Source organism: Schistocerca serialis, chromosome 11, assembly GCF_023864345.2.
Source record: "Schistocerca serialis cubense isolate TAMUIC-IGC-003099 chromosome 11, iqSchSeri2.2, whole genome shotgun sequence".
NCBI classification, from domain to species: domain Eukaryota; kingdom Metazoa; phylum Arthropoda; class Insecta; order Orthoptera; family Acrididae; genus Schistocerca; species Schistocerca serialis.
Window position 1 is genome coordinate 105807632 of NC_064648.1, and position 16793 is coordinate 105824424.

Here is a 16793-nt window from a genome sequence, read left to right on the forward strand (position 1 = left end):
TTTCTGGCTTTTCCATTGAGGCTTTTGTATGCAAACTTGCTTTTCAGGGTTATGGCAGCAATTGTCCATTGGCTCAATGGCTGACAGAAGGAAGGCAGAAGTCAGTACATCACTAGGATCCATTTCTGTGTTTGTGTCATCGGTGTTAGGCAGGTGAGTATCTCCTCCAGTTAACAGCTCTGGTTCCAATGCTGTGATAAGTGCCAGATCAGTCTCTGAGATGGCAGTCATCGTTTGCAATGGGTCATGTGAGTAGTGCTGAAGATCAGCAGTTCGTGCCGTGACCACATCATCGGTGACAGGATGGACAGTGGACGTCGCAATGGGGGCAGCGTCGTTGAGCGGTGTCTCTCCAGGCCAGCGCCAGGGGCAGTTTTGGCGGAATTTCCTTCCTAGTTGCAGTAGGCACAGGTAAGGGGCTGCATCTGACGATGGCCCTGCATCGTCCTATAACCAGTTAGAATGGCACATGCTTCACTAATTCAAATTTCAGTTGACAGACACTGTTGAGAACAGGATAGGTATCAAAGGTTTTCCATCTGTCGGCCTGGTGACTGCATACATTGCATATGGCTTGGAAGACGACATGAAGATGTCTGGTGGGACCTCAATCGGGAGCTCAAAGACCCTAATCGAATGGAGGCCCTTCCACGTCCGTCATGGTCCTTGAGGTTTGGCACGTTGTGGATGTCAATGTCGGTGCACAATTCTTTGGTGTGCATATTGACACCTGCAACGTTTCCAGTAATGGAAAACTGAATGCCAGTTACATCCTGTGGGTCCAGGCTAAGATCATCCCGTACAACTCAATTTCGAAAGGTCGTAGCCGTGCATATTCAACTTGAAGAGTGATCCTGGTCGCTACCCGGCGTTCAGTGTGCGCCACGGCTCGCTCGTAACAGGGAGCAGTGCAAGGAGCCGCGGTGAGCAGTAAGCAAAGAAATCGAGCTCGTGCACTCCACGATGGGCAGGACGCGAGCAGACATTGGCGCATCATAGCTATGCGAGACGAACTATGACTCAGACCTTTGAAAACAAATCAGACTGCATATTTCTATGATTTTTTATATGCAGTCTTTTTGACACAATGGGCTGAGCGTTTTCAGTTTTATCCTAAGTATTTAGTTGGGAACCCAGGAAGTGGGAAGCACGAAGGATTAAATTATTCTCCTTGTAACCAAAGCGATTATGTGCTATCTAATTTTCCATCTGACAAGATCTATAAATAGGAAAAACTCGCTCTTATTAAGTTTTTCGCAAAAATTAAGTCTTAACATGAGAAGGAAATATTTAGACACAGGTACTGTAGACTGAGGTGAACTAAGCCAACTAACGGAATGGCCTCTCTCTTCTATCCGACGCAGTTCGCACAGTTCTGAACTAGAGCCTGAACTTAAGTAAGAGGACATGCAACGGGACATCCTCCTCTAGCACTACTTTTCCGTAACGTTACTTGTCGATACCAGTATTATTTTCCGAATCCTGGACAGGTCAATATTCTCAGCTGCCTTTCTGAAAACTTTAATATAATTTCAAACGTAGTATGTAGTCTTTCGATCTAAAATTTATGAAATAGAATTACTTTATAATATGTTTTAGTTTCGATGTCATAAGTACTTCTTCTGAATGTATAGTTAAAATCATTTTTTTTACAAACATTTGAAATTACGAATTATTTTCAAACTTAAAATTTCTGTAATTAATTAACCGGCGATATATATATAAAAAGACAATTTAAATAAAAAGAAAAATAATCAGTTTATATTTGGACATTTATTTTCACATTGATCATTGTTCGGTTAAAATTTTAGCATATTAAACTTGATTCATAACTAAACTGGTGCCTTATTTAGGATTGAGAAAATGTGAGTTTGTAATCTTATGGAACATCAAATATGGAGCTAAGATTGGGAGACTGCATACAACACTGCATTCATAAAATAACATCCGAAGAACGTTGAAACATATGCAAGAGGAAATTAACCACATCCAATCGATTCAATTTTCACCCAAAGAAGTTACGTTCGTAGCGCAATCCTGTCCATCATGAAATTACCACACACTGGCATACTAAATTCATACTAACTCTCTGTGAAATCTTCCTGAAAAGAATAGCTGAGGGCTACTTTGATGATTACACTACATGCTTCATATGGTCAACTTGGTTTACACAAAGAGTGTAACTCCGCAATAATTTTGATAATTAAAATAAATAACATCGAAACACAAATTAAAAAAGAAAAACCTCGAACTGGTTACTAGCGTCTTACTATTAACATGATAGGTCAAACAATTGTTTAAGCACGTGGTACTGGTCTCAAAAAGTACACCCCACGTGGGTTGAACATAAAGAAAAGTTGCTATATTGAAAAACATTGTCAAGACGAGGCGTTATAATCTCACTCACATTCACATGTAAGATTGATGATCTAAGTTAGAGTTACGGATCATCCACACGTGGTTCCATTTTACTCACAAAGTAGTGACATAGCAACTACTGGAAGATAATCTGAACTTCACACTCGAATTACACTGCGTTGCAATGTAAGATAACATTAGATATTTTAGATCTAAACCTGAAATAAAGGTGATTAAATTTTCAGTTAGGCTGGACTTAAGAAATCCATTGTCCTGTGGTCGTGGCAGAAACGCGCTTAGCCGGAGATCTTACCACTTCAGACGCTCACTGTGGACAAACTGCCCTGGGCCCCTACCAAGGACGCTTCCAGATACAAAACGGAGGTGACCAGAGAGGCAGCTTCCTATACCAACATGACAAAGGACGGACAGGACCATACTAAGAATAGAAACCTCTTGGCTTTTAGAAAGCGTAGCTACTTGTTCCGACGTTGGTCCTACTATTCTCTAGCAGACAGGCTTGTCTGTTACCATCAAGCATGCAACTAGAAATACATTTGCTCATCCATCCTTTCACACAGAAGAGAAGGGGATGACAGTATCTTATCATATACTGTATGAGACTGTGTGACATGAATTACATATAAACTGTGTTTTAAAGTGTAGTAGTGTGACAGATCGTTATTGATTATGTGTAAAAGTAACACGTTCCACTGCTCAGTCTCCTCCCAGATAGAGACAGAAACACCACAGTAAATTTAGAAATGGAATGTATGCTGTAAATGACAACAGATTTAAGAAATTAACATGAAAGGAATCCAACAGAGACCTTTCAGTGTATAATATTCAGCGTTAGTGTGTGTAGTTAGTTATATGTACAGATCAGACACCATCCTACATGTTGACATACATGGTGCAATGGGTATAAGTGCATATATTTCTATTGGTGAGTGAGAACAGAGTACTAAACAATATTATATCAGTACTTGCGCCATTTGCAGACTAATAATTATGGCTGTTAGTGGTCGTACGTTTTAGTTGGGTTATTATTTGCAAGTACATACGGAAAAAGCAAGCAATTGAAAATGTACCTTTCTATGGGCAACAGATAAGGTAATGAAGGGTGTATGCGTAGAAGCAAAATGAAAGTCTTGTGACAGACGTACTCAATATTTACTTACGACGGTGAAGTACACAAGATATATAAGAACTGAAAAAAGTATATATGGTTGCTACATACTGAAGTGCCTATACAATTTAAGTTAATCTTATTAATCTTTAATTTGTGTCTCAGAAATCTTTAATTTTTGTGTCAGAAAAATCTGGTAGCAAACAGATGTATTATACGTACAGGAGAGACGTCTTTCGTTATTCAGGAGTGAGGCCAGATATGATAGATAAACCGTAGAGTATTAACAAAATGCACACAGCAGTATAATGTTCACGGACGAAAGAAAAACACTGGAGCAATCGCCTATTCTCTGTTGACCACACAGGGATAGAAACGAAAGTAAGAGAAGAATTGTGAAAACGTCACCAAGTTTTTGAGCATCGAGGAACAGGGTGTGTAGTCTCCAGACGGACTTGCATTTTGAGCAAAACATCTTTCCTACGCTTATTCCTTGGTCACCAAGTTGTTTTGTCCTGCAATACGACGACCATGGTGAGGTACAGCTCTGTGTCCTCCACAGGGAACAGCCTGTCAGCTCTCCTGTAGGCGTGGCGGCCACAGGGAGACATACGACGACAGCATTTAATGAGTAAGCACCGAGAGTCGTGTGTGGATGTACGTACAAAGTGACATAACCACCGAAATGTTTGACAGAACACCAAATATAAACGTTTTCCGTGTGGTTACAAATGTGTGAAAGGGAAATCCACCAGGCAATGCACGAAAGATATGTATGTGTGTATGCAGTGATTCTGTATACCTGTTTCAAAATGGTTTCTAATGGCTCTGAGCACTATGGGACTTAACATATGTGGTCATCAGTCTCCTAGAACTTAGAACTGCTTAAACCTAACTAACCTAAAGACATCACACACGTCCATGCCCGAGGCAGGATTCGAACCTGCGACCGTAGCTATACCAGTTTCAATATTTCCTATATGTGAAAGGCAAGTTCATGGTGTCAGCAGCTTAAATGTCCAAATGCCACCTTTAGTGACCCTTTAGCGAGAGGTAGACGAGAGTGCATTTTTCGTCCAAGCAACCCCTTTCCATGGTCTTAAGACTTGGCGCACGGTTCACCTCCAGAAACAGGTGTTCCTCCTGCGGCAGTGCGTGTCTGCGGCCTATCACTGGCTCTGAGGACAGTTGACAGTCATAATGGACAGCGACAGGTCATACATAAAGCACGCCAGTGGCGAGACGTAATCAATACCTCCACTGCCCGATAACAACGGTGAACTCATTGATGACAGTGCCACCACAGCAGAGTTATTAAACACGTTTTCCGAAACTAATTCACCGAGGAAGACAAAGTAAATATTCCTGAATTCCAATCAAGAACAACTGCCAAGATGAGAAACATAGAAGTAGAAATCCACGGTGTAGCAAGCAGGTTAAATCACTTAATAAAGGTAAGGCCTCCAGTCCAGACTGTATCCCACTCAGGATCCCTTCCGATTATGCTGATGCTATGTTTAGGAATTATAAACAACCACCTGTCCACAGAAAGTTCTGTACCTAAAGACTGGAAAATTGCTCAAGTCACACCTATACTGAAAAATGGAAGTAGGAGTAATCCGCTAAATTACAGGCCCACGTCACTAACGTCGATTTGTAGTAGGGTTTTGGAATATATACTGTGTTCGACCATTATGAATTACCTCGAAGAAAACGATTTATTGACACACAATCATCACGGATGCAGAAAACATCGTTGTTGCGAAACACAACTACTCATGAAGTAATGAGTGCTATCTACAGGGGATGTCCAATTAATTCCATGTTTTTAGATTTCCAGAAGACTTTCGACACCGTTCCTCACAAGCGTCTTCTAACCAAAATGCATGATTATGGAAAATCGCCTCAATTGTGCTGCTGGGTTCGTTATTTCCTCTCAGTAAGATCACAGTCCGTAGTAATAGACGGAAAGTCATCGATTAAAACAGAAGCAATATCCTGCGTTCCCCAAGGAAGTGTTATCGGCCATCTGTTGTTCCCCAGCCGGGCAGCCGCGCGATCTTGGGCGTCTTGTCACGCTCCGTGTGACTCCCCCCGTCGGAGGTTCGAGTCCTCCATCGGGCTTGGGTCTGTGTGTCGCCCTTAGCGTAAGTTAGTTTATGTTAGATTAAATTGCGTGTAAGCTGAGGGACGGATGACCTTAGCAGTTTGGTCCCATAAGACCTTATCACAAATTTCCAAATTTTTGCCTCCGTTTTTACTGAAGAATATTAACGACATAGGAGACAATCTGAGTAGCTCTCTCAGATTGTTTGCAAATGATGATCTCATTTACCGTCTTGTTAAGTCATCAGATGACCAAAACGAACAGCAAAATGATTTAGATAACATATGTTTGTTGCGAAAAGTGGCAATAGACCCTAAATAAAGCAAAGTGTGAAGTTATTGACATGAGTACTAAAAGAAATCCACTAAATTTAGATTATGCGATAAGTCACACAAATCTGAAGACTGTAAATTCAACTAAATACTTGGGGACTACAATTAAAAATGACCTAAATTGGAACGATCACATAGATAATGTTTTGGGTAGAGCAAACCAAAGACTGCAATTCATTGGTAGAACACTTAGAAGATGCAACAGGTCTACTAAAGAGACTGCTTACACCAAGCTTGACCGTCCTATTCTGGAGTATTTCTGTGCGGTGTGGGATCCCCATCTGGAGGGACTGACGGACGACATAACAGTACTGCGCTTGTTTTCCATTCACAATTGACTCTTGCCTTCCAAAGCTGAAAAAAATATATTTGACTAACGTGAAAGATGTAACGGCAATACACTGGCGTATGTTTACCATTATTTGGGTTATTAACGAAAGGCAAGCCTACGTTTCTAGCATTTCTAGTCTTAGAGAAAGCTTCTGACAATTCTTTCAAATTCTGAAGGTGGCAGGGGTCAAATGCAACGAGTGACAGGCTATTTACAATTTGTACAGAAACCAGATGGCAGTTATAAGAGCCGAGGGGCATGAAAGGGAAACAGTGGTTGGGAATGGAGTGAGACAGGGTTGTAGCCTATCCACAATGTCATTAAGTCTATATATTGAGCAAGCAGTAAAGAAAACAAAAGAAAAATTCGCAGTAGGAATTTAAATCCGAAGAAGAAATAAAAGCTCTGAGGTTTACCGACGACACTGGAATTCTCTCAGAGAGTGAAAATGACCTGGAAGAGCAGTCGAATGGAACGGACAGTGTCTTAAAAGGAGGATAAGAGATGAACATCAAAAAAGCGAAACGACGATAATGAGATATATTCGAATTAAATCAGGTGAGGCTAAGGGAATTAGATTAGCAAACGAGACACTTAAAGTAGTAAATGAGCTTTGCTATTTGGGGAGAAAAATAACTGATCATGGTGGAAGTAGAGAGGATGTAAAATGTAGATTAGCAATGACAGGGAAAGAGTTTCCAAAGAAGAGGAATTTGTTAACATCGAGTTTAGATTTAAGTGACAGGAAGTCGTTTCTGAAAGAATTTTTATGGAGTGTAGCTATGTATGGATATGAAACACGACGATAAATAGTTTAGACAAGAAGAGAATAGAAGCTTTCGAAATGTGGTGCTACAGAAGAATGCTGAAGATTATATGGATATACCACGTAACTAATGAGGAGGTGCTGAATAGAATTGGGGAGAAGAGAAATTTGTGGCACAAATTGACTAGAAGAAGGGATCTGTTGGTAGGACATGTTTTGAGGCATCAAGGGATCATTAATTCAGTATTGAAGAACAGCGTGGAGGGAGACCAAGATATGAATACATTAAGCAGACTCAGAAGGATGTAGACTGCAGTAGGTACTTTGAGATGAAGGAGCTTACACAGGAAAGAGCTGCATCAAACCAGTCTCTGAACTTAAGACCACAACAACAACAACACCAACAACAACATGTTTACGATGGAAATCAGGAAGGAAAATTCTTCATACAGGGTGACAATTCGAGGTTGAAATTTTCACTCTGTAGCGGAGTGTGCGCTGATATGCAACTTCCTGGCAGAAGTGCCAGTGAAGTTTGGAAGGTAGCAGACGAGGTACTCGCAGAACTGAAGCCCAGAGGACGGGACGTGAGTAGTGGTTGGGTAGTCCTGTCGACAGAGCACTTGCCCGGGAAAGGCAAAGGTCCCGAGTTCGAGTCTCGGTCCGGCACACAGTTTTAATCTGTCAAGCAGTTTGAGGGTGCAATTATTGACCTACATGAAATGAAATCCTCATAGATTCTGAACGGTTTGCTTTATGACGTTCAAATTGCATGCTTGGCCGCGGGGGATGATGGTAATTAGTATGTGCATGTGCGTGCGACTTGTTGTGTCGGCCATGTGCGCGAGAAAACGTCATGGTACAGTGTACCTGAACATATACGCTAGTAATAGCAGCCCAAATGCGGCTCAAAGGAAGTGGTGCGACCGAGATCAAGCTGAAGACAACCGGTCCATGTGTGCTAACAATAAAGAATATGTTTGGAAAATTTGAGAGAACGGGTAGCTTTCTTGCTGACAGTGTTCGCAATGTCTGTCGTCCAAAATGGATGAAAACGACTGAAAACATCAACATGACAAGTCTTGTGTTTCAAACCAGCCCCAGGAAATCTATCACACGAGCTGTACAACAGCTGGGAATCAACTGGGTGGCACTGCGGCATGTAGTTGTTGAAGACCTGCATCTTTTCCCATACAAAATTCAAGCTTCTCAGCCGTTAAGCCAGCAGTCATGTTTCGCCTACACTGTTGTCTGCAGAATTGATGAACAGGACTTTGATGTGAATATGGTTTCGTTTCGCGGCTAAGCCCACATCCACTTGGATGTGTTCGTCAATAAGTAAAATTGACGCATTTCGTGGACTGAGACTGGGCATTCGGTGATCGAGAAGTCTTGCACCCTCAACAGAGCACTGTGTGGTGTGCAGTCTCCAGTCACGGAATAATCAGTGCAATATTCTTTTGGTGACTTCCGAACGGTACGTTTTGGAAGATGATATCATCACGATTATCCGAAGTTAGGATCATTTCTATAAGACGTGATTCATACAACATAGTGCTCGACCCCTTCGAAGCAGGGAAGTATTTGATGTCCTGGAGGAGCATTTTGGGGACCGCATTCTGGCTCTGGTGTACCCAGGAGGCACTCGCATGGGCCTCTATTGGCCGCCATATTCTCCGGATCTCAATACATCGACTTCTTCTTGTGGGGCTGTATTAAGGTCAAGGTGTACAGCAATAGCCCCGAGACTATTGTAGAGCTGAAAACAGACATTCAGGAGGTCATCGACAGCATCTATGTTCCGACACTTAAGCGGGTCACGCAGAATTTCGCTATTCGTCTGCGCCACGTCATTGCCTATGACGGCTGCACACCGAAGATGTCATAACCTTTATCCGAATATATGTTGTGACGTTTACATTTTGAATAAAATGTGTACACACCGAACTCCGTAACTAATTTACGTTTTTTCTTTCTTCTTCATATACAGTCCGCCAGAAAAATGTATACACACCATAAGGAACGAAGAGTATTACTTATGTGTTTATTTTACATTTAATAATCGATCACATATGTTGCACAGCCTTTAGCTTAGCATATGGTTACTTCAAGTGTTAAAAAGTTCACAGTCGACGGCTTTACACATAGCAGAACGACGAGCGGTCGTCGCAACTCTCTAAGCGCTATAGGACTTAGCATCTAATGGCCTTAGTCCCCTAGAACCTAGAACTACTTAAACCTAACTAACCTAAGGACATCACACACATCCATGCCAGAGACAGGATTCTAACCTGCGAACGTAGCAGCAGCGGGGTTCCGGACTGAAGCGTCTAGAACCTCTCGGCCACAGCGGCCGGCTCGTCGCAACTATGTCAGTCACTGTTACAGTGGAGATCGCTGCACATGTCGCTGTAATCTCCTCCAGCGTGCGTGGCTTACGTCGATAGACGTTATCTTTCACAGTTCCCCACAAGTAAAAGTCCGTAGCTGTTCGATCTGGCGACCGTGGAGGGAACTCAGTGGGTCTTCTTCATCCAGTCCAGTGCCACAGGCGCGGGACACGATGGGAATTAGAATGCCCATCGAACACGCCAGGTTGTTGTCGGCTACTTTTATTTGGATGGACGCTTTACTAAGTGAAATTGGCACAGTTGGGGGACTGAGAGTCAGCATTTGGCGATCGAGATGTCACTTCACCCTCAACGGGAGACTGTGTGGTGTGCAGTGTACACTCGTGGATTAATCGGTGCGGTATTCCTTTGGTGACTACCGAACGGTATGTGAAGGTTATGGAAGATGATTTCAATCCCGTTAGCCAAATTCATCCTGGAGGAGCACTTTTGGGACTGCATTCTCGTTCTGATGCACCCAGAGGCCACTAGCAAGGGCCTAGATTGGATTCACTTTCAGATAAAACAGCTGTGCCACGCATACCTGCTCTATTCTCCTGTATACTATATGTAACACTACTCTCCCTTCCTAAGTACGTGTTTGTTGAATAGATTAAAGATAATTGTTTATAGTACACTACCTTGCCGGATTCATTCATGAATATGTGTAGAACCTGTGTAGAGTGCACTCCAATAGAAGTCCTCTCCTTTTTTATACAGCTTCTACATAACATATCACTCTCTATGCATATTCCTACTCTCTTCTGTACCTCAAACTTTATTTGGCCATTTTACATCATGAAACATTTCCTGTATACCTACAAAAGCTATTTATTTACAATTTAAAATTAAGTTTAAAGATATTACTGCTTCTTGAATTCTTCGGTTTTTTTCCGAATCCAAACTGACTTTCTGATAATCGTGTGTCAATTTTTCGAAGACAGAGGAAACTTTTATTTGATGTGGCATTCACGACTAAGCTAAGAATTCGGTAATTTTTGTATTTTAAGACATTCCTCCTTTAAGAATAAATATCGTATAATGTTTCTCTAGAGTCTGGGGGCAATTACCCCTGTTCCTATATGTTACACAAGGAAGTATTCAATAGATTTCTAATTTCAATCCTTCCAGGTTCGACAAATCCAGCTGTAGTGTTGTCTATCCCAGGGCTTCCTTGTTTCTCAGATTTTCACAGCTACCTGATAGAAAATAGCTGCAATAAATAATAGTAATTTAAAACGTCATTTAAAGGATCAACCTGATCGTCTAATGTAGGAACTGGAACTGTGACTATTTTCAGCGCTAATTACAGCTTGTAATGAATAACTTACAACAACAAAGGTCAGTTATCAGTACCATCTGCAACAATTTGGTAGGGTGACATCAATTACGAAATGATGGAAAGAATGTGTGTTGAAAAGACTGGCTTTGACATATCCCCCTACAGTAATGGCTCCCAACCTTTCTGAGAGGATTATCCCAGAGTGCAAACAGACACTAGCTAGAGCTCCACTTCCCCCCTTCCCTTCCCAGCCACCCAAACACCCAAACACACACACCAAGCCATCATCTTTAGCAATTAACTAAACTCCACTAAGAAGAATACTTCCTTTGAAAATTTTTATTTTGAAAGTGATGAAAGATAAATGATACTTAGCTTTTGTAGATGCTTTATTAAACCTCAGACTAATGTGTCAATTATACAATTGGTACTTCTTATTTGTAATGATGTAGCCTTCCTCATTGCGTCTAAGACTACTCAAAAATGGAAGTTAACTAACTGTCTGCAGTGAAGTTATGCACTTGTTACAAAACTTGTTTCCTCTACACCACTTCTATCTCTATTGACACTTGCGTCACCCTCATCCCGCACCTTTACTTAAAATCAATCAAGTGAAAATTCATGCACTATGCTTACTGTTTCTGAATCACTTGATTGCTGGACTCCTTACTTCTGCAGTGTCAGAAACCGAACGATTTTAACTTGCCAACGCTTTGTGTCTGACTAGGTGCCACAAATAATAATAAAAATAAAGTACTGTACACATCTTACACTACAATAGTAGCCATTACATAGTAAGTGTTGAGTTGAAGTTTAATGTTTTTTCATTTATTATTATGAAGTGAGTGATGACGAAATTTCTGGTCATTTGCTAGAAATTTTTATGAGATATTGAAGCATATGTGATCTATATGTCTCGATTTCTCCATCATGGTACAAAGTGAAAACTATTGGGTGCAGCAGGAGCATTATGTTTGGAAGATGAAGTTCATACATTCGTTTGACAAGCTGTAGCGTGCACCACATTGTGTCATTCATTACTTCTATTATTTGAAAATAAAAATTTATTGATGGTAAATTATGTAATAGCTACAAATTGTTGCGAAATAGTCATGATAAACATGATCTTTTAGAAATAATTTAGTATTGTGACCGAAACGCAATTAGGCACAGTTATTTGTACTCCAGATAAAATTTTAATTTTATCCATTGGGGGGAGGGGGTGCGTTATGCCACTACCCTACAAAATGTTGGGTGTTGTCATATTGGAATATGTCAGAAGTTGCCATCTAGCTATGCCCGCCACCTCTATGTCACGTTTCTAGAAAGTCATTCCCGACTGCGACAGCAGTTACTTGATCCTCTGTATCAATTCCTGGAAAGAAACATGCTGGTATAGCAGTTAAGGGCAGAGGGATACAGATTTCAGGCATGAAATATCATTGTTTTCTTAAATAACTGCAGAAATCGGGACTGGGTGTTGAACAATGTATGCTCTCAGTTTTGTGCTAGATATTCATTTTGATACTTTGAGCAGGTAATTGTAGAAAGAGGCCTCTATTCCTTCTGTGGCATTTTGCACAGGCAAATAGGGAAGTTTTAAGAGGAGATGTAATAGATTTTCAAAAGTGTTATTTCCTTCATCTACACACTATAATCTATGTTGGGTGTAAATTTTATCCTGATAGCAGCTTTAGAAATGCCTTTAAATTGTGGCATTGATTAACTCTGCGCTGACAGCCACTCCCACTTTTTCCAACATTTGGGAAACTGTGTTTCAGAATCGCTCACAGTGGGACGAGTTCAGGAGGCTGAGGAGGCCACGGCCGTGGATCTGGGAGCCCTGCTGGACGCCGGGGACGGCGCTGTGGTGACTCTGCTGGCCGGTGACACGCGGCTTGTGGCTCACAGGGCTGTCTTGGCCGCCAGGAGTCCCGTGTTTGCGGACATGTTCCGTCGCGTCACTGTAGAGGGCAGCAGCAGCCAGCTCGTACTCTCGGACACAGAGGGTCCTGTGCTGCGCCAGGTGCTGGCATACCTCTACACCCTGCAGGTGCCCCAGCTGCCCAGCATGGCCCCAAAGCTGCTGGTCGCCGCCGACGTATACGGCCTGTCGGTACTGAAAGCGCACTGTGAGCAACAGGTGGTCGCCCAGCTGTCTGTCGAGACTGCGGCAGCTGCAGGTGTTATTGCGATTAAGCATTCCGCCAACAGGCTGAAGCAGGCCGCCGTCGCCTTCATAAAGGCCCACTTGCTCCATGTGATGGCGACGCAGGGCTGGGCTGAGGCTGTAGTCAACGACCCACAAAATGTTGTGGAGTTGACTCACCTGATTGCAGAGAAACCGACAGACACCAGGTAAGCGTGAGACAAGTCACAATTCTACGTTACACAGCGATACGTGTGTGTACTGCCAGGCCTACAATGTCCACCACAAATTTTAATTAGATGTGCATGTGCAGTAAAATACACTACTACTGATATCCATTTTCTTGTATACACTGTGTGATCAAATGTATCCAGACACCTGGCTGAATATGACTTACAAATTCAACGAAGCCCTCCATCGGTAATGCTGTAATGCAGTGTGGTGTTGGTCCGCCCTTAGCCCTCATCTCAGCTTCCACTCTCGCAGCCATACGTTCAATCAGGTGCTGGATGGTTTATTGGGGAATGGCAGCTCATTCTGCACTGAAGAGAGGTATCGATGTTGGTCGGTGAGACCTGGCACGAAGCTGGAGTTCCAATATATCCCAGATGTGTTCTGTAGCGTTCAGGTCAGGACCCTGTGTGGGCCAGTCCTTCGCAAACACGTTACTGTCATGCAACCACTCGGCCACAGCCCATGCATTATGAACAGGTGCTCGATCATGTTGAAAGATGTAATCGCCATCCCCCAACTGATCTTGAACAGTTGGAAACAAGAAGGCGCTTAAAACATGAATGTAGGACTGTGCTGTGATAGTGCCACGCAAAACAACAAGGGGTGCAAGCATCCTCCATGACAAATACGACCATATCATAAAACCACCGCCTCTGAATTTTACTGTTGGCACTACACATGCTGGCAGAGAGTGTTCACAGGGCATTCGCCATACCCACACCCTGCCATCCGATTGACACATTGTGTACCATGATTTGTCACTCCACACAACGTTTTTCCACTCCTCAACCGTCCAATGCTTTCGCTTCTTACACCAGGCATTTACCTTCGTGATGTGTGGCTTAAGAGCAGCCGTTAGACCATGAAATCCTAGTTTTGTCACCTCCCACCTAACTGTCATTGTACTTGCAGTGGATACAGTGACGAATCACGGTACAAAATGTTGCCATCCTATGGCAGGGAGTGGGTGTGGCGAATCCTTGGTGTACGTCATTTGCCAGTGTGTGTAGTGCCAACAGTAAAATTCGGAGGCGGTTATGATGAAGAGCAATTCGTGGACGGAGATTGCATCTTTCAACCTGATCAAGCACCTGATCATAACGCACGGCCTGTGCCGGAGTGATTATTCAGCATGAACATCCCTGTAATGGACTGGCCTGCACAGAGTCCTGACCTGAATCCTACAGAACATCTTGTGGTGTTTTGGAACACCAACTTCGTGCCAGGCCTTTCCTACTGACAACGATACCTCTCCTCAGTGCACCACTCCATGAAATATGGGCTGCCATTCCCCAAGAAGCCTTCCAGCACCTGATTCAACGTATGCCTGCGTGAGTAGGAGCTGTCATCAAGGCTAATGGTCGGCTGATCCCATATTATATTTTAGCATTACCTATACAGTGCGCCACGAACTTGTAATTCAATTTCAGCCAGTTGTCTGGATACTTTTGATCACATAGTGTACCTTAGAATGCTGCAGCACAGTTCAAGGTGGGCAGCAACGTGATTTTAATTCCCTATTTGATTTTCTCATTCTGTAAATCTTGAAATATTCGTGGTACTGGAGTAGTCAGTCACAATAGTCGCTGCACCCATATCAGTACAACAGTTTTGTGTGTTTTGTATCTCCCTTTTACGTTCTAGATATATATGTGGGATTCGCTGACAAGTTCTGCAACAAAATTCATTAACTCTAACGAAGTATTCGAGGGGTATTAGAAATAAGATTTTTGAAGTTTACTATGCTCTAAGGAAAATGTTGTCATTCTCAATCGGAGCATATATGGAACATCTCTCTTAAAGAAGGTGATATAAAAACACAATTCTTGAACACCACATGACCACCTCCCAAGAAAGGCGACAGGGTTTCACAATAGCTCTGCCGCTTCAGGCAGTTCCGCATAATGCTCTGTCTTCCTTCACATTTCCTTCCCACTTCTAGTCTGTTGTTTCTCGTGATATTGACTTACTTCAGTCACTAGCTTGTGCAACACACAAAGGAAGGCGCTTTTTGTGTGAAAACTCCTTACTTGGCTCTTAGAGAAGGGTCTGCCAAATATCTACTGACCAGTGTTTGCTTAATTTTCCCAGTGGCTTTAGTAAAGATTAGTCTTGCAGTGTTTTCTTCTGCTAGAGCTTAGGGGTTTCCTTATCTGACCTGTTCCAGTTATTGGTCCATTCCTAACAACATCAAAATGAAAGAGATCTTTAGATCATTCTATTCTTTGTTATCAACATATCACAATATAAATACTCACTACAATGCTAGTGACAAGTAATTTTCATAAATTACTTTTATTGTTAGATATGTCTGAATATTTATGCACTACTTACTGAGCTGCTTCAAAAACTGGAATTCATATCCTTCAGATAATAATCCGTACACTCGGTGATTCATTTCTCATTTATTTTTATTGTTACAGAAGTGTATCCCATAATTATAAACGAGAATTAATGTTTGAATGAAACTGCTTATCGCCACAGCTATGTTTTCAAGATGCCTATTATTTACACATTAACTTTAAATATGTAATTCTATCTGAATTATTTAGAAACAAATTTGGGAAACGCATTTCTTAACTTAAATAGGGTGCATGTCACAAAACCCAACCAGTATCTTCTTCATTGCGTCAAGTTATGTACACTATTGCATTGCTTACCATGACAGTCACTTCACACAAGTATCCATCCACATTACATGCATATACATGAAACCTCTCTTTTTATGTCAATGGTAAATTCATTGCCCAGTTTCTTCATGAGAAATCACAAACGTTAACCAACACACACACACAGAACAAAACTACAATTGGCAAAACTAGAAACTGCCACATCTTCAGTAGTTCTCATTTGATATACGGATCTCCCAACAGTTACTGCCATTAAACACCACTGCTACATGTAGCATGGTTTGCACGGCTCTTGAAATACTTTTCTTTTTCCATCACAACACTTGCTTCATAAGCACCACTTGTAAATCCCACATTGTCCAAACACCAGCCACAACTCTTTAACAGATTATCACACTGCATACAAACTTCCATCAACTGGCATATGTAGCATAGTTCCTTTGCCTGTGCATTGCACTTATATTTAAATTATTAAGCACTAATATAACACACACACACACTAATCACAGTCTGATAAAAATCATTACACTGAACACAGTAACGAAACAAAATTCTTAGTTTCAGTGAGTGACAACCTGTGATCAGCACTTACGTGTAAATATATATTATGTAATTAATGTGTCTGCTTATTTTGCTGATCATACTCATAGATTCGTTCAGCCTCCCAGTCAGGTACTATTCAATGTTCACCTGTTTTGTGTGGGTGCTCATTGGCCAGTGTGAATAAAATAAATGTATTGGCCAAAGTTTCAATTCTGTGATAAAGGTTTTAATGGAAGTTAAATTTTTACTGCAGTAGCTTCGTAATATGACAAATATTGTGCTCCATTTTTCTCTGAATTTCCGTCACCGGTCATTTCAGAAGTATCTGTCATCATATTTACTGTATGTTCCCCCTTCCGCCCAGTCTGTAGCATATGACCTACGAATACCATCTGATGGACATAGTAGCAAATTAAGTACATTTAAAAGTTTTGCCAATCTAACTTCTGAGTGACTGTAACTTGGTATGTTAAACTGCTAGTATGAGGAACTCAAGAGAAGCAGCGTGTAAACTGATTGTCTCACTAGTAAGTCATTTATCT

At 41.7% G+C, this 16793-nt stretch overlaps 1 protein-coding gene across 1 annotated transcript in view; it reads left to right on the forward strand.

Annotated features, from left to right (window-relative positions):
* The window catches only part of LOC126427325 (ankyrin-3-like), a 123438-nt gene that overhangs the window by 73076 nt on the left and 33569 nt on the right, over window positions 1–16793 (forward strand). The window contains exon 3 of the mRNA XM_050089634.1: window positions 12477–13053. Within this exon, the coding sequence (XP_049945591.1) occupies window positions 12477–13053 (577 nt within the window). The remainder of the gene's footprint in view (window positions 1–12476; window positions 13054–16793) is intronic.